This window comes from Echinococcus granulosus (assembly GCF_000524195.1).
Source record: "Echinococcus granulosus chromosome Unknown EG_S00055, whole genome shotgun sequence".
In the NCBI taxonomy this organism is placed as follows: Eukaryota; Metazoa; Platyhelminthes; class Cestoda; order Cyclophyllidea; family Taeniidae; genus Echinococcus; species Echinococcus granulosus.
In genome coordinates this window covers 332,818-355,674 of record NW_020170435.1, presented here as the reverse complement: position 1 = coordinate 355,674, position 22,857 = coordinate 332,818, and the positions used below count along the sequence as shown (strand labels likewise).

The 22,857-nt window shown below is 43.9% G+C and overlaps 2 protein-coding genes across 2 annotated transcripts; both read right to left on the bottom strand. All coding sequences in view use genetic code 11, as the record gives it.

The window, feature by feature from the left end:
- Positions 1-226: 226 nt before the first annotated feature.
- Positions 227-11,068, bottom strand: EGR_06353 (Cleavage stimulation factor subunit 2 tau variant; the record flags this gene model as incomplete). The annotated part of the gene is made up of 16 exons (XM_024495602.1): positions 227-319; positions 721-918; positions 1,000-1,161; positions 1,752-1,830; positions 1,870-1,944; positions 2,022-2,101; positions 2,185-2,347; positions 2,420-2,529; positions 3,234-3,501; positions 5,780-6,228; positions 6,579-6,644; positions 8,099-8,275; positions 8,682-8,893; positions 10,165-10,429; positions 10,503-10,913; positions 10,949-11,068. The coding sequence occupies 16 exons, from the start codon at positions 11,066-11,068 to the stop codon at positions 227-229; spliced, it is 2,928 nt and encodes a 975-aa protein (XP_024350000.1).
- A 2,373-nt stretch (positions 11,069-13,441) lies between these two features.
- EGR_06352 (APOBEC1 complementation factor) lies at positions 13,442-18,930 on the bottom strand (the record flags this gene model as incomplete). The annotated part of the gene is made up of 9 exons (XM_024495601.1): positions 13,442-14,211; positions 14,302-14,790; positions 15,204-15,339; positions 15,756-15,869; positions 15,949-16,044; positions 17,002-17,095; positions 17,180-17,387; positions 17,850-18,033; positions 18,103-18,930. The coding sequence occupies 9 exons, from the start codon at positions 18,928-18,930 to the stop codon at positions 13,442-13,444; spliced, it is 2,919 nt and encodes a 972-aa protein (XP_024349999.1).
- Between the last annotated feature and the right edge of the window lie 3,927 nt (positions 18,931-22,857).

The window sequence follows — 22,857 nt, the reverse complement described above, 5'->3', positions numbered from 1 at the left end:
GGGGGGGAGTCTTAACAGGATCCATCCTTACGCACATAAAGCCTAGGTTATGGCAACTCAAGACACCAAGGTACCAAAAACTAATGCTACGAGTGGTAGAGGAGTGGGGTTGATGACACGAACCCAACAAAAGCATGACATTGGCGCGAGAAAAATCAGGACTGTTGATAATTATATCCTATTATGAAACAGTCTATGCAAATGTCGTGGACCAGTTCACGCACCGTCAATTAAGAGCTAATAGATAGGGTGTGGTAACAGATGACGTTTTTTTGTCAAAGAGGGCGGACAATTTACGGATATCCGGCAGTACAGAAGACTTCAAGTACGGTACGATACAGTAACAAAGCGATCCTACGTACATTAGTGACGATCTCGGCATACAGTAATCCTTCCTGTCGGTATCTAGTGCAAGGACTACCCGATCATGGATCCCTGATCGACAAGCATTCGAGAACACCCAAAATTGCGAGAAAGTATCGCACGCTGGATACCAAAGCGGCTTTCATCGGAGGTCAGGATATTAGCATCGATGAGGAGGCAAAGCAGGCCGCCCGGTGCTAATTAAAAGCTGGAAAACCACTTGTCCACACCTTAAAAACCATCCTTTACTCTTTTGGTCAAAACCCCAAAGTATTTGCTTGATTTGAACGTCTCTAGTGTATGACACTTCCTTCCAGAGACGGACCTTCGAATAGTATTATCACTGTTCCACCTCACCTGATCAAATGGAAGAGAATTAATCTCCTTGAGCGCAGCTACAGCATCCTTCAGATCCTCCGTCAAGATTCGGATGCAGTCAGTGTGATTACTAGTTATTTGAGCAAGCCGTAAGGCTTGATGAGGATAACCCGCACGTCGCAGAACATTGATACAGGGGTAGAACTCCGAACTCACTTTCGCTTGACTGGCCAGTCTCTGCAAGCAGTTCAAGGGGAGGCAACAATGATGAAGGAGAAATAAGGCTACCTAGAAGGTGACAGATAAAAGTAGACTGACATCAAGAAAAGCGTCAATTCGTTCCCTATCGTCAAGGCGAGCGTAGCTGTTAAGAAGTAGGGCTGTGTGGTCTTTGGTAAGACGGCCATGAACCATACTACCGGATTCGATCAGAGCCTCCAAGTACCGCACCAGATGGGTAATCAGACCGCTTTCTAGGAACTGGGGGTTAAAGAGGAAGAATAAGGAGGGATTTCTTGCTTGTTTTTTCTTCAGTTTATAATTAATGGATATGAAGAGCAAATTGGCGATACTGTACTACCCCATGTGTTATCCACTACCTTCCTCCCAATTTGCACCTCGAAATCTCTACAATGCATCCCAACTGACACAATCCACTCTCTTTTGGGAGAGGAAGAATGACAATTTGGGTGGGTAGTTTTAAAACAACTCATTATCTCATGATGGTGAAAACAGCACAGTGACCAAAAAAGGGCTAAAGGAAAAAAGAACGGGACAACCTGTATTCCAGGTAGGGACTTAATGACGTGGGCATTTCAGTTCCCCACAATTTGACAATTACCTAGGTCTTGTGACATTCTGTTCCTACCACCTGCGCTTGTGGTCTCTCTCCGGCCCCTTCATGCGTTTGTAATAAACCTACTTCCAAAACCACGAGCTATTACGCCCCCAGAGATGACTCTGACATTCCATTTTTAAGAACCATGTGAAAACGTGAGAAAGTAAAACAATAAATAGGGGTTAAATTCAAAGCAATAAGTCTTGCAAAGTACAGAAAAAAAGAGCGTTACCCTCAAGACAACATAGGAGGCTTCAACCGTTCCTATAGTTTGAATGTACTCCTTGACAGCAAGATCATACTGCTTTTGACTACGAAACGGAAAAGGTTCGAGGTAAAGTGCGCCTTACTTGAAAAGATGATCTGCATATCTCCTATGTATGTGAGCTAGCTCCTCCTCACTATAGTTATCCGACTCAGCTATCCTAAAAGCAAGCAAGATTGGAGACTCTTTTGAAGTTTTTTTATGCAGTGACAGTGTTCACACCGGCGTCATACTTACCCAAGCGCAAGATTGAAGCTCTTTCTCGCGAACAATATGTCCAGCCTTGATTGGGTGTCTTTCTCAATTAACTCCACAATCTAAAGCAGAACTATACCTACTTAAATACTTATCAGTAGCGACCGTGTTGTAAGGATGAATAAAACAACCAACTTGCCTTCACTTTGGAACCCTCCTCCACACAGAGCACAAAGAGACCGCCAAAACCCGTAATGATGGAGTGAGCCCAAGGGAGAAAAAATTCACCTCCAATAAATTTATTCCTGTACTCAAAGAGAGACACTGATGATTGGGCATCTGGGAAGTCCAACTGATTGGCCTCTGGTCTGTAGTCAAGGAGGAAATGCATCGGTGTAGTAGCCATGGAGGATTGTCAAGACCAAACTAACTGGACTAACCTGTTACATCTGATAGAGACGAGGTAATTCTTGTACACAGCGATGGCTTGCTTGTTACCTACAATGGCCAGACAAGGTCCTCTTCCATCCAGATCATAGAAGTATACGGCCTGAAACAAAAAAAAATAGAATTTTTGTAACCAGAGTAGAAAGCCTCCTGAAACATGACGCACCCGTAGTTATGCTATTAATTATCAAAAAATTAACAACTTTAAACCACTTCTGGGTAATGGGTCGCCACCATGACCTCGCCAAATGCTGCACAACTAATCTAGCGAGAATCTTCAGCCTACTTAGAATCAAGGCATACTTATTTTGTAAAGTAAACCGGTCAAAACCACGTCTAATGCGTCCAGTGAACATTATAACATGCAGAGATAGGCTGCAAATAGGAAGGCAATAGAAAACACAGTTAGTAGTACTTTGGCAACAGATTGGTAGATTTTGTTGTGTATTGCATCCACAAGGACTGGCAACTCGCAGAACATTTATGACAATCTGCTCACTTTTCAAGTACCAGATAAAGGATTGAATATCAAATCACCGTAGAATGCGGACTTTTAAACAGAAGAGGAAGTTAATTCGCACCTCTTTGTGCGCCATAGCGAGGTTTTTTTGATCCGGATTCTCTGGATCCGCAACCAAACACGAGCAATTAGGGCGGCAACCGAAGGTGTCCAAAATTGTCTGTTTGTACCCAATATAGTCAAAGAGAAACAAAAAGTCAGGTAAGCAGTGCTCAGGGCTAGATAATGATCGGTTAGTAGGTGAATGGCCGAATAGATACATGGATTCCAGACACCTAGGAACGTACAGTTCGAACAGGCTCATCTTTCTTGCCCAACTTGATACTAACAAGTTTATTCTCCGACGCTGCGTAGATGTAGGGGCTAGACGGTGTAGGTTTTGTGATTAGAGGTGAGGCAGATGACACAGACCCCGAGTCCGATTCTGGCATAGTCTGTTCAAGCACGTGTCTGCCCTTGTGACGTTTCGTGGTGGTAGAGGTGGGAGTTGCAGCCACGTAGTGCAGATTGGTCACTGGAGACGGAAATTCGTGCAGTATCAAGCGTCGACATTGCCTACACACGTGAAATAAATGCACGAGCTACTTAATAGGGAGCATAAGTAGAGACGTCAACTCCCCAATTCTTATGTCACGACCGAAAAATGTACAAATTATCAAGCTAAAATAAACTTACGGATGTCTAAATTGTCTCGGAACTACTACTACCAATCAGAAAAGAGCAAAAACGCTACGGTAGTTAAAGTGGTACAGAGCCACTAGGAATAATCGCCTCAAAAGAGATTTGGCGCAGGAATTTTTGGAAGTTCATCCAATTTTGATCAGAGTAGAGAATCCAACGTCGGTAACGTGAGCGATGACACCTACGTCACCTGAGAAGGGAAAGTCGTGGTAGCCAAAATGCCAAGCGAACAGTTACCACACACTGTGCATTAACCGACAATTGTAGGGTTGAGGGACGATTAACTTGTCTTCCACTTCTTGCACGTACCTTTCAAAATGCGCCTATGAAAAAGGGACATTCGCTGTTTGTTAAGTGAACAAATATGTTAGTGGTAGTTATTACTCAACTATCTACTCACTACCTATTCAGAGAAGACAACGCAAGACCTCATATCTTGTACCGCAGCAACACTGACCTCTAGTTGTGGTAGGGGGAAAGGAGAGAGGGAGGAGAGATACCACCCCATCTGCATCTCGTCTCACACTTCCCACCTTTCCCAGTAGTGCTAATCACCATCACACGACAACAGAAGTGTGACAGAAACTGAGGTGACTAGGGTCAGATCTCCCGCTTCTAAAAATGAAACGTTGGGAGGAAGGACTACCGATTGCAATGGTGATTACTTCCACCAGTGAAATATGGGACGAGATTTTCCGCAGCTATTCACCTCTTTACCACCAATAACATGACCCACTAACTTTTCCGTTTCCTTTCTTTAACGTCTTATAGGCACTTTAGTCTATTAAAACATACTCAAGCGATGATAGAGAGAATGTAATTAGACGCCTCAGAACATGAGAGACGAACTCTGAATACTGCAGGTGGCAATTCCAGGGATAACAAACAAATGACCTCATTGGAATTCAGTCCAATCCCCTTAAATCGTAGTTAAGAAGCACGCAAAACAATGCGCAACGTCCTCATTTGGAACCCTGAAGCTTGCTACTTAATTGGGCTAATAAGTAGACTCGATTTTTGTGCCTCTGAAAGAGTTATCCAAAAAGCTTTCGTGCATAGTTATGACTGGTGCGAGGTTTTTTGACAGAGGGATACTTATTCCAGTTGGGGAGTTAACTACACGAGCTGTCCAATCTCCGTAGGCTTCAATCATTGTCCTAGTGACAGTATTTTTGCTAAGCCTCCAAGGACTCGAGGTGTTGCAATGGTGACGGCTGTGGTAGGCGAACCCTAACCGAATGAACACGTCCTATTATCTTGAGCTGAATACAGACGTTGGTTTCAAGAGGGAGGAAAAATAGGCCGTGGAAGACTAGAATGGCGGCGAGTCACAACAGAGGAGCTACCGAAGGTGCCAATTTTTCCACTTTGTGATCTGTAATAAGGCTATAAATACCTGAAGTAACTCTTGATATTGACGATTTGACAAGTGCCCCCCTTCCATGTCCCCATTAGCTGAAGGGAAAGGTGGTTGGCTGCGCAGAAAAAAGTGAGAATGGGATGACAAAGGGAAAAGAATGCTAAATATTAGCCCTGAAGGGGAATTTTACGCATTCTAATGAATGGTTTTACCTTCAAGAACGCTCCTCTCAAGGTAGTGCGATTGACGCAAGGAACGCGCTCCTTATAAAGTACCGAACCAGCCCGAACGGTAAGAAGCCAGTAAATCCCCTCAAGGTGGTATACAAAGTGGACGAAAACGTACTATCAGCAAACTCGTTAAAGTACTTCAAACATTGCCTCGTCTTGATAGAAAATTAACGCACAACCTTTAGCCCTAAACCTTGGGTAGTTTTTTGAGCCTTCTAACGAAATTTTAATACCACACGCAAAATTGTCCTTGGAAGAGCACTAGAGCATATGCTTAGACAAAGGGAAAATCACATAGTATTTCTTAGGCTGTGCATTTATCGATAGGAGCTCTTCAATCTCTTTAGGTTTCGGCCTCCATCTAGATGTCATTTCATCTCATCCGTGTCATTTCAGTTAATATTTAGAATAGGGTACAATGCAGAGCCCAACATCTTGTGACACCCTCAGGAGAACCCCATACCGCACAGCTTAATTAACCCGCATTAAGCTTGTTGAAGTCACTGAGTACTTTTCGCACGAAAAGCATCTAATATCTAGGGATTTTTTGCCATTGACTGACCGATCCGAGGTAATATCGCCTTTGATAAGCTGGACGGCTCCACTAGTGTGACCCAGAAGGATGATATCCATAGTGGACGCGACTTCAAGACAAACAACCTCATCTAAAGTGGCCGAAGCAGTAGCAGCCGTGGTAGCAGTTGTTCTGACACTCCGACAACAGACTGGAAAAGAGGTCTTGGAAGTGAGAGACCACTTTTTGGTGTTCCATACACACACCCGCTCCTCCTCTTTCCTCGTTCCGCTGGTGGAATCGTCACTGGAGACACCAACAGTGACAACAAGGTGTGATTCTACACCAGGCACCTGACGACAGAGACGCACCGGACCGGCGTTGTGCGCGCGAAAGGAGGCGAACATGAAGGTGGCATCTAGACAGTGCATGAAACCATCCACGTCTCCCAGCCATAAGTAACCACCACCACTACTGACACATGTCACCGGGAGATCCTAAAGAACAGGAGGGAAGGAAGAAAGGAGCCACCCAGCCTCAACAATATTATGGAATAGTTAGTGGGTCGAGTATACTGTTTTTCTATTAAAACTTATGTAAATGAAAAAACCCACTTTATGTATGGCAATTTTCTAAACAGAAGAAGTAAAATATGGGGCAGAGAAATCGTTGATCCAGATTCAGTAAAGGTACCTAAATATACTAAACGTTTAAAATTAAGTCGAATAGGTAAGTCAAATAGAGAAGTATGAGTGCTAAGCCATCAAAAAACGTGTGTGTTCCCACAAAATCATAAACAAAAGAAATATTCTTATGAACCACAGTCCACAAAAATGTGAAAACTTACTTGAAAGGCACGTTCGTCTTTCCCAATATTAAGTTCAACTTTATCAAAGAAAGCAAAGCGCCGAGACTAAAATATGGATAAGAATGATCAAGGACCTAGTCGTTTATATAGGTCTTCTACTCGAGTTTACTCATTTTATAGAGAATAAATAAATATGACAATAACTAGGATCACACATGCACAAAAGAAAATAGAATCGGTACTTCCCGGTTCAAGACAATGGGTATCTATTAGTAAGTGGCGTAATACAAGACTAAAATCACAACAAGTTCAAGTAAAGGATGAAACTCACGTATGACATCAATTAACAAACAGAATACTGTACACAGCGGTTAGTGAAGGCCCACCTAGAGGCTACTATAGTGCAAAAGCAAAAGCCAATGCCGTCACAAAGTAGGCATTTTCATATCAGTAATGCGAATGTAAGTAAACGTAGGTAACATTACAGGTTTTCAAAACATTTTGCCTAGAATATTTTCCAGGCTGATATATGTTACAAATGCTACTAACTTGCAATTTGAACCATAATATTTGAATTTTTCTCATTGCACTTAAAAATAAAACATCTTAGGGACAATTTATCTCACTCATAGCGGTTTCTGAAAGTCTTTAATACCATTGTTTTAGCATACTGTATAGGCTGTCGTGGCTTGCAAATTACCTATGATTCACATTAATTTCACTCTTTGATATTTTGACTTCTTGCTTCTATCTTATTTGCATTATCCCTTATTCATACGTAAATTAGCAATGATTGTCAAGCAATTGCCTTTTGGTAATGTTCCCTCGCAAATCATGCGTTCCAAATGTGCAAAATAAATGGAGGAATCTGGAGAAATGCAACTCCTGAAAGTTGCATGGGTGTTGCTATATGCGTGTTTTCTACACAAAGCTCAGTTCCTCACAGCAGAAATTAATTTCATGGTTACCCTACGGCTCCCATTTTCATCAGCCCCTTGTAATGAGAACAAAGCTCTCTTCAAGACGGTATCGACTTGCCTACAACTAGACTTACTCCAAAACCCTTAACTGGACCCTCATCCCAACAACAGCCACCCCCGAAGACCGTCCGGTAATACACAGATTCCATGAGGTTGGAGTATAACAGCCTATTGTTTATGTGATTTCGCACTCGCGAAAGTGCATCACACCTGATACACTTGCAAGTGAGTACATTGAAGAGCTCAAGTCTGCTGCCAGATGGAGCAAATCCCAGATAGAATAGGTTGCTCTCTTTGAGTAAGAACAATAATACAGTACTACTTGCCCACTATCAGTAACGTTCACCAAGTCAAGATTGGAGCACTGCAGGCACTTACCGCCATATCAGACGAAACTGCACGCTGAAAAGCTTAAAAAAGTCCGACAAATTATCAGTGTATTTAGTAGATAAAATGCCATTACACGTAGGAGAAAGGAAAGGCTGTAACTGTATAAAATGCGGCTCTATTGTAATACAAAAAAGCGTTCGTAGGAGAAAATAGAAAAGTGGGCCTCTAGAAAACGCCTCTTTTACGCACCTGCTCCTTCAGGATGCGAATACTGCGTTGTTCATCCTCTGGTAGCAGAGCAATCGACTCTTCAGAGAGTGAGAGTACCTGCATAATGAGGTCCAACTTCTCCTGCTCCTTCTGTGGCAGTCCCGTTACGCTGCCCCCAGTGCCCGCCATCAATGCCGCCGATATCGCCGGATTTAACTAAAAGGCAACACCAATCACATAGCAAAGGTTCATGATTCCTGATTCCTTCTTGTTACTCGTCGGAATCATCCGCGTTGTCCAATTTAAAATATTCCACTTAAGGAGTAAATAGAGCCCCATGATTCCTGCTAACCAATCCGATGAATAAGTACCCGGGTAGATAGATAGATGGACGGATACGGGACGGCTGGCAGGAACACCGACTGAAATACGAACTTGTCAACTTTTGTGGACTTCTTTCCTTCCGTCTTGTCATGGTGTCCTACGCATGACAGCCCAGCAGCCCACCTGTGTTATCCAGATTCGCCTTCCCGAAGGGCTACAGCGCTACTTACTGAATTTCAACACACCACATTAATTTGGGACTAAACAAACTGCTACTACAATCAGCAAGAGAAAATACCTGATCGAGAGATGGAATACCGGAGGTAGCTTGGACAGTAGTAGGTGCCAGTGGAACTCCTGGCTGAGGGGCCCCGACAGGAAATGCAGAAGGTTGACCCAATGGCCCACTGGGAGATGGGTGTGGTAAATGTGGGAATCCTCCCGGAATTTGATGTGGTTGCGGTTGTTGTGGTTGTGGCGGCTGAAAACCCCCATACATGGCCGGTCCACCTAAGTGGAAGAAGATCCTTCTAAGCCCGCTGGAGTAAGACTGTCTCCCCTAACTGTCCTACCTGAACCCATCTATGCAAATATATTATGCGTTCTTTAGCAAATTAAAGATAGATGACAACACAAAATCATGGAACAGATAGATTGGTTAGACTAGGGACAAGAAGAGCTTGGTTTGTGGGGAACAATTACACCCTTTCAGACTTTAACAGAAGATTAATTGACCAATTGGTAGTGCAATATGACTAAGGTTTGTCCGATTTATAGCCTCAATTTAACTCGGATTTAAGGCACAAGGCGCTTCCGGTGTAACGTCTGTAGAAGGGACGGCAATAGAACCTACTGCACAGAAATGCTGGCTCATTGGGGGGAGGGGGTAGGAGATTCCGTGGTGGCAACTAAGAGGCCAACCAAATGGATAGCCTATACTACGCACTAACAGATGTCGTTGGGCTCGAAGGCCTGTCAATGTTTCACGTACTTTACAAGAAAAGGAACCCGCCATTTCCGATTGTTCGTCAACTGCTCAATCAAATAACTTGAAAAGGAGGGAGAGAGACACTACCCTATCGTTACAATCACTTTATGCTCACCCAATGATATCTCCAGTCGGCATGTAATTATCCCCTTTTCTTGGCATTAGCCACATAATCACAGACAACGAAGACACTTGGCTATTAGGGCATAAAAGTGAGAGAGAAGACGGCTGGCCTTCTCTACATTTCATAGAGGTGAAATTCACAGCAGACTTGTATCTCATAGGGGAAAGTTTATTTCAGCCAAAAACCTCGTTAACTCATCTGGTCACCTTGAAACGTGTACCTGAGGCAGATGGTGCTCCACTTTTTGAGATAATCATTAATCCCATCGCCTTTCATATCCGTAAACAAGCCCTTATGCCTCTGCACAGCAACAAAATATGCGCATTAAAAATTATGGGAATAAAAATATTCTTAAAATCGTATGAAGTATTAGTTATAGCCAGGTTTTTGATCAGTAATGGCTTAAAAGCGCCTCTAGCTGACGAAATATAAAAAAGTGTAAGGTGTGAATACCTTAGTGAGGCTCAGCATTCCCCATGATGGCTAATTACGCCCTCCTCCTTCCGAAATTATTGAACTAACCCAGGCAGTTTTCAGAAAAATTGGAAATACCTTAAATATACCGGTGCCAAGAAATCATAGAGTTAGGCGAAGCAAGTACGCAGTCACATTAGGATCATCTATTCAGCTAATTTGCCTTCCGTCTTGAAAAAAAACTTATGAACTTACCCATGGACTGTGACAATTGTTCGGGTGGAAATTCCCCCGGAAACGTTGATGGCTGATTGGAGAACTGATTACCATTCATTGGCGTCGCTGGAAACGGTTGTTGTGGGGGTTTGCTCGCATCACCACTACCGCCCACTCCGGGTTCAGACGGCTTACACATTGTAGACGTTACATTTTCCGGTCTCATAGGAGGAATCTGATCATGTGTTCGATTCAGCATAGCAATTGCAACCTTTGGATCGACTATTTTCATCACTACCTGTGCCTAATCAAGGGAAGAACCAAGCCAGTCTAGCAAACAATATTGGGCCACTTGGTAATGCGTTTCAAGGTATTACCTGTAGAAGAGCATAGGCAAGCTGAGGATTCTGAAGAAGCATATTTCTAGCCTCGTTTGGATTGTTTTGGATGCACAACTTCATCTGCTTCATCAATTCGTACATCTGTTCGGGTGGAAGACTGGCCACCGCCCGACTGATAGCCTCAGGAGCTTTTGCGGGATCCACTGGATTTCCATAGGGATTTTCTAAAGGAGGACCAACTGATGGATTTGTAAGAGCAATTTCCGCTGAGTTTTGTTCACCAGCAGCAGCACCGATTCTCAAAGGCCGTCCATTGAATTCAATATTCTGTAAGTTCCGCAAAGCACTGGCTGCAATAGCGGGGTTAGCATATTCACAAAAACCATAGCCTTTGGGCTTGCCAGATTCTCTGTCATAGACCAAACGAAAGCTGACAACAGGTCCGGCCTATTTAATTTTACAAAGATGACGGGCAAACTCACTTTGGAGAACAGTTCAACTAGCTTCTCCTCAGTAGCCTCGTATGGGATATTTCCGACAAATATGGATCTGGCAGTTTTTTCTGCGCTTTCTTTTCCTTGAACGATAGAAGCAGATTGCATGACCAACCGTTGCCTAGGCCAAAACCGACTTCACCCTCGCTTACAAATATTACGCTGTCTAGTTTAAGCAATGCAAACAACCCTGGCTCAGAAATATTATAGATCGTGCAAAATTTTTATTTGAGCCAATACAAGGGCCATGATTTGAAAGGTTTATACTGCACATTAAATTAAGGTAGCTAAATGCTTAACATTCTCATAAAGGCATTTTAAGAAAACCTAATAGAAGCTTGTCTGCCTACGACTCTCATATATGATTGTAAACATAATTTACTCGACACACTTTAAAGAATCTTCTCTGAAAATGTTTCTTATTCTAGTTTTTTGTCTGGAAAGTATTACTTGGAATAATTTCAAGGTTATAGTTTCTCGATAAATTGATCTATCAATTGGCATAGAAAATTGAATTTTTTTGTAATCCTCCAATTTTATGCAAAAATGCAGATTCTTTTTAAATAGTTCCTGCATTTGTTTATGAAATCTGTTTTATGACTAATTGGATACTTTCCAATCCCCATAAACAGGCAGTTCTGGTTTGCAGACTTTAATAAACAAAACCCTTCATTCTTAAATTATATCTCTTAGAAAATTATTGTTATTTACACCACTCCATTCTAGTATTTGCTATGGTTAACCTTCTCCGTGGCGGAGAAAAATGAAATGTTTCACCTCCACAAGCACACGGTGACGTCATTTGCAAACACACTCCAGTTAAGGGTTTCAAAGTGTCTGTAAAAGTTAGCTCAACTACTAACATTAGTGCCAGTTCAAAGTTCACATTCACTTTGCACGTCAATGATAGGCATGACAGTCATCTCGACATTTACTCAGTTTCCCATTCCCAATGCCCTATGCAGTTTCGCTAGCCAGCAGAGAAGTGGTTTACATTTTCAGGCCATACCTTGAGCCTCTTTGTGTCCTGTAAGCCAAGGCGCTACTTTTCCTCTTTCCCCCGACCACCTTATAGCTCCCTTTTAAAAATGAAAATAAAGAAGGAAAAGAAGAAATTTACATTTCGTAACATTTGAGAAGTTCGATTCTATGCATGCACACGTACAAACACGCACACACAATCATCGTGGCTCAGGTAGCAAACGATTGATCTTTTGAACTTTGAACATTTGTGAACTAACTTATTTTAAAGTAACAAATCAGTGAAAAACGATATGATTTAAAATAGGTTAAAGCGACAAATGACTTTTCTAAAAAGGGAATTTATTACGCGCCGCTGAACACCTCTCACTGACATAGCAACCACGAGGCTGAGCTGTGTTGGCGCCTGCCAATCGATCAGTGGTATTTGTGTATACCCGAAGGGCGTCAACACATGCCAATCGATGTTTGTTTACACAGCTACTTAAGGCCACATGCACACACAAGTGCACAGGTGCCAATACCAGGATCGTGGCACCAGGCCCTCATCTCCTTGCCCCCCCCCACCCTCCCACCCGCCACTCTCTCTCCACCCTATTGGTTGAGTGAGATTGCACGCTCGTTTGGCATGACATGTGTAAATATTTGAAACCTGTTTGCAGTGTTAAGGCCACCAAGGGGTGGCACATGATACCACACCATTACGCATTATTCACACCTCAGAGCAGATCCGATAACTCTCCGCTGTGGGCTGCTCTATTTTCTGCCGATATGGCCTTTGACCTGTCAGCTGTTCTTTTATCCCTCTTAATGCAACAAATTCATCTTGTGGTTCCTTTGTTTCAAGAAGAAGATGTATGAAAATTTATTAAGTTATAACAGAGACAAAATGAGGCTAAAAGGAAAAGTCAGTTAAAGTGTTCGGGTTTAGGGGAGCGGGGGAAGGGGGGAGGAACTGGAGAATGGGATTATAGAAGCAACAACATTCTTTCTGTACTGTCAAGATACTAAAACCGTCTACCTCCCCCTCTTTCTTTATTTGTTTCTATCCACAAATGTACTAGAGGCAACTTTGGAGATAAACCAGGGAATAAGCATCTTCTCTCTTTGTTTTTTTTTTCCAAGGACCACAAGGTGGAATCAGATTGTCACGCATGTGCTATCATGGTGGTGTGCAACCCAGCAACCATCCAACATTGAAAACAGACGAACAAGAAACGTGCTTTACACGGGGTAGGGTTTGGAAGGGGAAAAAAACCAGATATAGTGAGAAATATGTGAAGTGAACAGTTGAAGATGAGTACATACAGTAAACAACAACAACATCAACAACGACAACAGCTTTTCCAGAGAAGATAAAAAGAAATGAAAAAAGAGATGACAAAAAAGGTGATTAGTATCCAGTGGCCTAAAACAACAAGTCAAAACCAAGATGCAAAGGCAGAGGAGGAGAGAGGCGAAGGGGTCCGAGGAAGAGGGGAGCGTTGAAGGATTCAATATTCACGAGGAGGCAGTGTTGTTGAGGGTATTCAGCAACGACTGCTTTGCTATTGTAGCACTTGCCACTGTAGTGGAACATGGAAGACCGTTAAGACTCATCTGAGAGGCATTGAGGATAGAATCCGTGGGGGATACAGGTAGTTTGAAGTTCAACGACCCTGCAGTTGCAGCAGCAGCAGCAACCGCGGCAACAGCTGCGGCAGCAGCAACAGTAGATGCCGGCTGTGCTGGTTGCGGAGGTGGTGGTTGAGGTGGAGGTGGTGTTGACAGACCCGGAATCAGTGATGGAAGAAAGTTCACAGGTGCATTACCGATGTGCTTATTATTTTGACTCACCAGTGACTTCTGCTTAAACTCTGCTAGAGCCTCACTGTTAGTCGTGGGACAAGATTGAAGCCCTCCAAATGCGGCAGTAGTAGTACTGCTCGTAGGTGTATTGATGGCAGTTGGATCAACTACCACCGCTCCAGACGGAATCATTCCTCCACACGACAAGAGGGAATTGGAGATTAATGGGGACTGGAAGTCGAGGATTTGATTTTGTATTGGGAGATTCTGTAGTGGAAGACCACTGTCATACGTAGATATAGGCAACATTGGAGTCAGGGAGCCCGGTGATGGTGGATAGAGACCTGACTGACATGGTAGAGGTGGGAAGGGCAAACTTCGATTAGACATCGCCTGTGGAAAGACCATCGGAAGGAGGGAAGCCGTCGAAGCGCTCGGAATCATTCCGCCCGTAGCAGTTGTCGATGGGAGTGTTCCATTCACTGTGATCAAATAATAACGGGACAAGGTATAATCAGTGAATACCCCTAGCAGTAAACAACAACAACGTCAACGAAGGAACCTCGTCTTACTAGGTGGAGTTTTGCTCCATTCCGGCGGATTATTCGCACCGATAAGGATCGGTGTGGGTACTACTTCTTCAGGAAGGTGACAACATTCACAGAATGCTGGAAGAGGTGTCAATGCCGGTGGTACATAGGGAATACTGGTATGAGCAGCACATACACCTGGATGACACCAATAATGTGGTGTCACCTCCTCTCCCGTCGCCGTTGGCATTAACCCGCTGTTCTTAAAGACCTCTAGCCCCCCACACACGTAATGCTCATCATCGTCACCACTTTGTTCTTCATTGGCATCCGCGTGATGGCATCTCAATGACCTCTTCTGTGTGTCTATCTCATCTCTATGGCATCCCCTAACCACTGGACTGAGAGAGTGATGATGTTTCGTCTCATCTTTGTGTCTCTTGCCCCTTCGACTCTTGGACAATTGTGATTGAGTCGAGTGACCAGCTGATTGTACTTCATCGTCACTTGCAAAGCCAATCATGTGTGGGCCTGTCACAAGCACAAACAAGTCAAGTGATTAAATGACCCATGAATGCCTTGTTTTTTTTCCTTTTTTACTTTGCCTTGTGACAGCGTATGACAAGTGCATATCACAGTCTTGGTTACAGGCAGTAGTCAAAAGTGTTTCGGAGGCTTGGTGGTATGTAAATCAGTGGGACGTGTACTAGAGAGAGAAAGAGAGCAATATCACGGGACTCTTTCCTAATTTATTCACCTTTTGTTGGCGCTGATGACATGGCAACTACCTGCCGATAGGCCATCTACAGCAGTGTAAGATAATATTAATTCTGGGGAACAAAACCGCCCAGATATCCCTTCTGCCACAGCTCCTACTGGAGGGGAGAGGGGAGGGGAGGAGAGGGAGGAAGTAGGGAGAGGAGTGCAATCAAAAGGAAACGTACAATCTGCCATGGCCAGTTGAAGTTGACTACAGTGTAGATTGTAGACAGCTATCTCGGCTGCACCAGCTTTAGCTTCTTCCGCTGTGTTGTAGTACCCCGGTGTGAGGTACCGCAATCGTAGGCTGGATATAATGGCCTAGGGAAGCGAGAGGGGCAAATAAAGGGCGACCTTGGATGAAGTCATAACACTCAATGTTGGTGAAAGGCTATCCTTTCATCACTAGTTAGTCGACAGCCTTCCATCTCTTCTAGACCTTACTATGCCTTCAGAAAATGACTCTCGGATTGAGCGCGAAGATTGATAAGGAATAGGTTGTATCGGTAAAATTTAGCTTTCAACAAGGAACCCGGAAAAGTATGACACTTCTTTTCCTTCTGTTGCGCCTTCTCCACATAAACATCGTGGTATTCAGGAACCACATGGAAATTACAGTCTTTGCCCTAATGTGTGATTAAGAAGATCAATCACAGGCATTCGTCCATGCTCATGCCTTTCAGGTGCCACAACACACTCGCTATGTTGGAAAGATTCAAGATGGATGTATTTCTTACCTGACCGATAAAAAGTTGGATCTTTCCACCAGTTGTACAGTCGACAATATCCACTGGAAGGGCTGAGTAAATTGGGGATTCCAAACCACTGCGTTGGCAGAAATCTTCCATAATCTGTGATAGGAAAGGGAAGAACAGAAAATACGCCTTTTTATAACTCAAAAGGGCAAGATTTGGAGGCATCCACACACACGCACGCACATGCGCAAAAGGGGGTAGAGGGAGGGGGACCTGGTGCAGCCATTAGGGAAAGGCGGAGTGGTGGGAAGGGCAAGCAGTGAGCTGCAGGCTAAGCAAGTGGGGAGGGCGTACAACAAACCTCCTGATATAGCATTGGATTGGATTGATGTTGTTGCAGTTTCTACCAGAAAAGAGCATTAGACAGGTGTCAAAAAGAGCTGCCACTTGTCTTTCCCTTTTGTCAAATAATCAGAATCGCATAATTAAATAAATCTGGAATAATTTTTCCTTTTTTTATATAATACATTAAGAGGATAATGTCTGATCAAGGTGAAAGATGGGTGAGACAGAGAGAAACGAGGCGACAAGGAGACAAAGAGCGACGCCAAAAGGTCATGAGAGAGGAGACAGAACCTCTTTTATCCTCCCTCAATTATTTCCGTGATCCATCAATTTTCTTTCATTCTTTTGCCTTAGCAAAATTGCCTTTAGTGCGGTCGTATTGTGTGTGCGTGTGTGTGGGTGAGTGCTGAACTGATTGGCGAGAATCGGAGGGTGGAAGAGATGGGAGGAGACCTTTCCACCATTACTAATCACGCACACACGTACGCATACAATTAACAAGTCAGCGGCTGGAAAAAGCACTTTGATTATAGATTGAGGATGTTGAAATCATTCACCGCGAAAACACAAGCGCGTAGAGACAATGAATTTCGTAGGCTGCAAGGCTAACAATCTCATCCACGCTGCGTGGTTGAATCAGAAAGCGCTACTGAAATACCTACTTATAAGGGGTTGGGAGTAGAGGGAGAGGGGAAATCTATTTTCCTCTTTCTTTTTCCATTTTTTGCCAAATAATTTGATCTTGTTGTCTCATTTTGGGAAGGTATAAAGTAACTCACGGCAAGGTAGCTCCAGAAATTGTAACTTGTCAACACGATAAAAGGCATATTCAGTTAAGTGATTGATAGGCGCTCTATACAAAACCACTATTCAATCAGTCAAATATTTTGATTCATCTATGATATTTTGTCTACAAAGTAATTAAAAAAGAGTTGAGATTCACCTCTACTGGATGCTTTCTTTCACGTTGGGCGGCAGCGCTTCTACCTCCAGCTGCATTCCGTCGTCCAATTCTAGCGGAACTACTTCTTGCACAACTGGAGGAGAAAAAAGAAGAGGGCATGGAGAAGACAACCATTTCTGCATTACTTAGGAATCCCAAAGGTCCGCAAGAAACCTACCCAGAGCCGGGAAGCATAAGAGGACTGAATCCGGCCAAAAAGGCCGTTGTGGGATCAAGGAAGTAGTTGGCAGGGCTTGTAACATCCCCGTTAAGGCTCCAATCCATCAACTGTCTGCCCGAACGGGAATTTTGAGAGCGTAAAGGTTCACCTTTATCTGCAGGTTTAGCCCATGTTACCTCCACTGTGGAACCATCAATTATAGTTCCTGATTAGGAAATAATCACTAATTAGCCAATCAGAGGTAAGTTCCTCAGTCGCTTTCATCTAACCTCGTGATTCTATTGGCTAGGTGCTCGTCATCCCCGCTAAAGCTGCCCTCCTATTGGTCCGCTAATGGAAAAGGGGAATTTCTCCCCAATCAACTACTGACGCTTGTCTAACTGCAACACCCATCAAAAAGTGATCATTTTAGGCGCCATAAACAGATGATTTGACGTCATAAACCAGGAATCGATTTTTGTCTAATCAATAAATAAACAGCTGATTGACAAATAACTCAAAATTTTGTGTCAGCTTTGAAAAATTCTGCAGATTGAAAATTTTCCAGATTTTTTTTTCACAAAAGGCACAGTAGACAAATATTTAAAATAACGGAAAATCTAGATTAGTAAAACGTTTATGTATTAATCCATTTCGAGCATAAAGAGAAAAATAAAAAGTGGTCTACCATTTAATTTTTCCAGACATCTTTGTGCCACTTCGCGATCTTTGAAGTGAATAAAAGCGTAGTCACTAATTTTTTTCACTCGTTCAATAGCCTGATCTCCAGCCCCTGCAGCCTCCAGAAATTGAGCCCGTAGCTGCTCCTCTGTTGTACCAAGCATCAGATTTCGGACATACAAAATCTTAACCTACAGTTCATGAATAAAGGGCTTTTACAAAAAAAGATAAGAAATAGAAAAAAAATTGTTGTCCCATACCTTCATCATAATCTCTTCGTTGACTTCTCGCTCTGGTTCGGCCCAGTCAACAGCTATCTGTTGACCCCAGGGTTGAATCCGTCCAGGAATGAGTTTACGTCTAGCCATGGCGGCTGCTTTGTGGCTCTCGTATTCCACAAAGGCGAATCCCCGATTCTTGGACTTATCGGCCACACTGGGATAGCAGATAACGTCTTTTACGCCATCGGTGACCTTTTGCATTTCCACGAGAATCTCCTCCTTTGTCTTGTTCTTTGGAATACCGCCCACAAAGAGACGGCAATTGTCAACACTCAGGCACACACCGATGGTTTTGCCCTTCCTGATTTCGTAATTGTTTAGCTCATCCACCGCGCGTTTGGCGTCCTCTCGCGCGGTGTACACACAGAACCCATAGCCTCGGTTGTGTCCGTTGAACTCCATCATCAAACGAAACATGTAGATTAGACCGACCTTTTCAAAGATTGGTATCAACTCATCCTCAAAGCAATCTCGTGGAATTTTTCCCACAAAAACTTCACATCCCCGTGGCGGTATCTCACCTGTCCAATTGGGTGGCGGTCCATACCGACGTTGACCATTCTCCTTAGCAATAGTGTACTTGGTTCGGCTGAGGAGTTTTTCAATTCCCTCCTCTGCGGAGAGAGCCGCTGCATTTTGATTGCCTTGTCGACTGACAAGACTCTGTGACAGGGCGGCGTCAAGGCTCATACTCCAATCACTAATTTGGTAGGGAGGCCTTCCTGCAGTCGCAGCACCGCTAGCCAGGCTCAGTTGCAGCGAGTGAAGGCCACACTCAAGTTGATTTACATCACAGCACGACGACATGACCAAACAATGACCGAAGCGTACCGACTGGTTGGTTGGCTCAGTGCTTGTGTTGCGATAATACACCAAATGCACCAAGGCTTGTGATTCGTTGGTTCCGGGGCTTTATTAGAATAAACAAGCCTTTTCAACAACCGATTAAAATTTGCAAGTCAGGTCTCTCTTTCTCTCTCTCGCTCTCTCTCACACACGTTCTCTCCGCTTGTGTGTGTATGTGTAGGTGTGTTTCCAAGTGTGTGTGTGTGTGCGGGTGCGTATATATATGCCTCTCCGTAGGTGAGAAGATTGGATAAAATAGAAATTTGGCACAAAATGTGACTTTCCTGTTTCTATACCACGACAGCAACAAAGGCAGAAGGTGGAGGCTAGACGTCAGTTGTGGGGAGGGAAAAAAGCGTGTCAAGTTGGGCGGAAATTCACAAAAAATTTGGTCAAATTATTGATTCTCACAAGTGACGCGCATTTTGAATTTGAAGCATCAGCTGTTTATCAATTTGTCAAGTCAAGGTAAAAAAGAAAGGGAGAGAGATAGAGAGTGTGAGAGGGAGTGGGGCATTTTTTCTTTTAAACCCTCCCTCTTAAAGGAGGCATTGCAGTGGGGAGGGGGAGGCCGGAGCACGGAGGAGGGAATGGGGGGTGAAGGTCAAGAAGAATAAGAGGGGCGGTATTAACTTGAGGGTGAAAATGAGGGAAAGGCGAAAAAAGTGCGTCATTAGAACTTTTTCTCACTGCCTTTTTTCTTAGGGGACCCTAAACCCTCACCACCATCATCAGCATCATCTGGTGGATAAAAATTACAAAATTTAAGCAGAAATAAAATGCATCCTCACGTTATAGCCTCTAGAGGGAGAAAAAAACAAAAAAAAAAGAACAAAAAAAGAAAGTAGGAAACACTATTTAAAAAGTGCATTATAAATTTTACTATCCTATCCATTAGTTTTTTTTTCCTACAAAAGACTTTTGCCTCCACAATGTAGAGAAAAAGAATCCGGATTTAGGAATTTCCAAACTTCCCCAGGACGTTTGTAGATGAGTAAGGGGGCTATTTGGAAGCGGCGGAGGAGGAAGAGGTATTACCTTTCACCTGGACTCGCACACATCCCTCCTCCCTTAACTCCGTCCGTTAATAAAAGGGGCCTCGAAGGATCCTCTCAGGGATTAAGTTTCTCTTATTAAATTCCCCTGCTTGTAGATGTCACATCAAATCCCCTACATGTCACTCTTACTCTATCAAGCATACCACATTTGTGTAACAGGTGTCATTTGCCAGTTGATGACAGGTAGGGTTGCAGAAGATTTGTGTTGCAAGCTGATTGGTTGACTTGTTCTAGTTAGATTACAGCAGACAAATATCCAGTTGGTTGCAACGGGCAACTTTCCCTTCAGCTCAGAGCTTGGCAGTGACTGTGATTACCACCAACTCTCGCGTTTCCTCTAGTCTGCAAAGGATGGGGCAGCATTGGTAAAAAAGCAGCTAAACAGGACATTAATTGGATAAGCCATTTAAAGAAAGGAAATTTGAAAGGTGCTACCGCTTCCTCCATCTAGTAATTTTCGGTTCGAGGAGGATATCAGAGAAGGTGGGTGGATATATTCTTCAGGGAGAGTGACAAATTACTTTTCGGTGAGGAAAATTAACCCTTTCTTTATCATCATCTATGACATTGCGGTCTGGATGGTCTACTCTTCGAATGTAGCACCAATGGATGCGCGCACAGCGGACTAACTAGTTCAGCTGTCATTCAGCAACTATTAGACACATGATGTTTATCATTTTACATCCATTTTGTTGTGTAACCTCAACCAATCTCTCTGTGACCCAAATTGTTGCAGTCAATAAGCGTTAAGACACACAGAGTATATGTTACATATATGTGACGCTGAACGCAAAAATGTTTGAAGATGGGGCAGTCAAGAAGGCGACGGATTCCAAACCATACCCTCTATGTAACAACCCATTCTGAGGAATTTGATGTTGCCCATCAGACAGGATTGATTGTCCACCCGAGATGGACGGACGGTATGAGGCGTCGAAATGGACTTACTACTTGTCACTAATGTCACCCATTAAGTTGGAGCCAACTGGGCTCATAGTTAAGTGACAAATGAGGAAGGATGAGATTCCGTGGCCACTTGTAATGCACTCTTGCAAAGGAAATGTACTATTTTAGGGTCCTATTCTCCACTTGACCTTGAACTTTGGGCTACTTGAATGATGAGGACAAAGTGCTGATGAGTTTAATCTCCTTTGACAGTGGGGGGAAGTTGTCGGGTCTAACTAGACCGGCTCTGGTATCAATGGGTTCCGTCAACAGTTTGCCTGCCCCTTCCCTGTGCACGTGGGAGGAGGTACTCTCCAGAGAGGTCGCATTGGATGGAGTGTTTGGGGCATACCTGGACCTGTCAGTAACGCGAGGTGGACACATGCATAGGCCTTAGCACATGCGGATCAACCGGCAATTAACATTAACCAGTAGGCAGCTCATATACAGATGGGGTGTGCCAAGTTTGGGTAGGGGAGTCCCTGTGTCACATATATGAGACGCCACGACCTTTCACATATTTTTGTTAAAAAGCTGATAGTGGTTTAAGTTAAACAGGGACTATCCAATTCCCTCCTCTCCCTTTCCTTCTATCACCCACATTGTTGCACTTTACGCCACTCGTCAACCAGGTGCCAGATTCGAGGCACTCCACGCAGCGGAACAGGAATGGCTGTTGATAATTACCACATTATTTCGGCCTGACCACTCATCACCCAACACTACTTTCTATGTCTCCTCCGGTTTTGTTGTCATGTCAGCCTCCGCCATTCAATCCACGGACCAGGTAGAACTTTATCCACAGAAGGTCTGACGTTAAAGTTCATTCACCGCTGTCTGTAGGATCCCCACGGTGACTTCTTTTTCCGAGGAATTAAAGTGACGAGGCCCCCTTCGCCTTACATTTCACCTCATTTAAACGTCTCCCACTTTGAACTAACACAGAGCGTTTGCAGATCTGGTGCGGTAGGGGCTAAGCATCTACCTCCCACACTTTTACAAAAATCCCGCGTAATCTGAAGTGGTACCTCAAGCCTAAAGGTCCATCAACACGAGGACATTCATGAGCCTAGGGCCTGAAGGATGCGAGTGCGTGGCCATCATGCAAGAGCCAAGGAGGAATTCTTTGAAACACGGACGCCGAAGGGTGTGGGTCGGTAACGGTAAGGCTACCTATCAACGGAGCGCTAGCACACGCAAGTGCGTGTACGCACGCACGCACACACGCGAGCACAATCGATTTATCGGGTGTTTGTGCACCCTCTCGGTGCGCTGCCTGGGCGCGTGCGTACGTGCGTGCGTGAGCCTAAACAATAAGGCCATGCAGTTATGATACCACCTGTGGAAATCGGTTTGTTTGTGTGCTGGAGGTGGAGAGGTGGTGGTTGCAGTGACAAGGTGATAATGGTAATGACGCACAGAGCTGTTACCACGTCGAAGTGTAAACAAGTTCACTCGCCCCCGACTCCACCCCCGCCTCGCTTTGATAAGTATGGCGACACAACGCATGCAAAACGGAGTAAACAGAAAGACAAAAAAATGAAACAACTAGTCTGTTTAGTTAGCTACATCTGCCTACTTTGATTTTGCAGATTTTTAAAGAAGAAGAAGTGTTCTGTTGGGGCTTTTTTGTTGAAAAGAGAACAACAAGGACTTTTCCGTCTTATTTTACCAAACCATTTTTATTGGCGCTACCTCTGAAGGCACACGAGCTGGTTTCAGTTCTGGCTTAGCCTGTACAGGAGACGTGCGCAGATTCACCGAGTTTTCGGAAATGGTTGGTGAGCTTCTAGGTAGCCCCTCAAACAATATCCCAAAAAGGATTAAAGATGGTATAAGGGGTTAGATGTGGGGATAATGACACGCACCACATGTTCAACGTGGA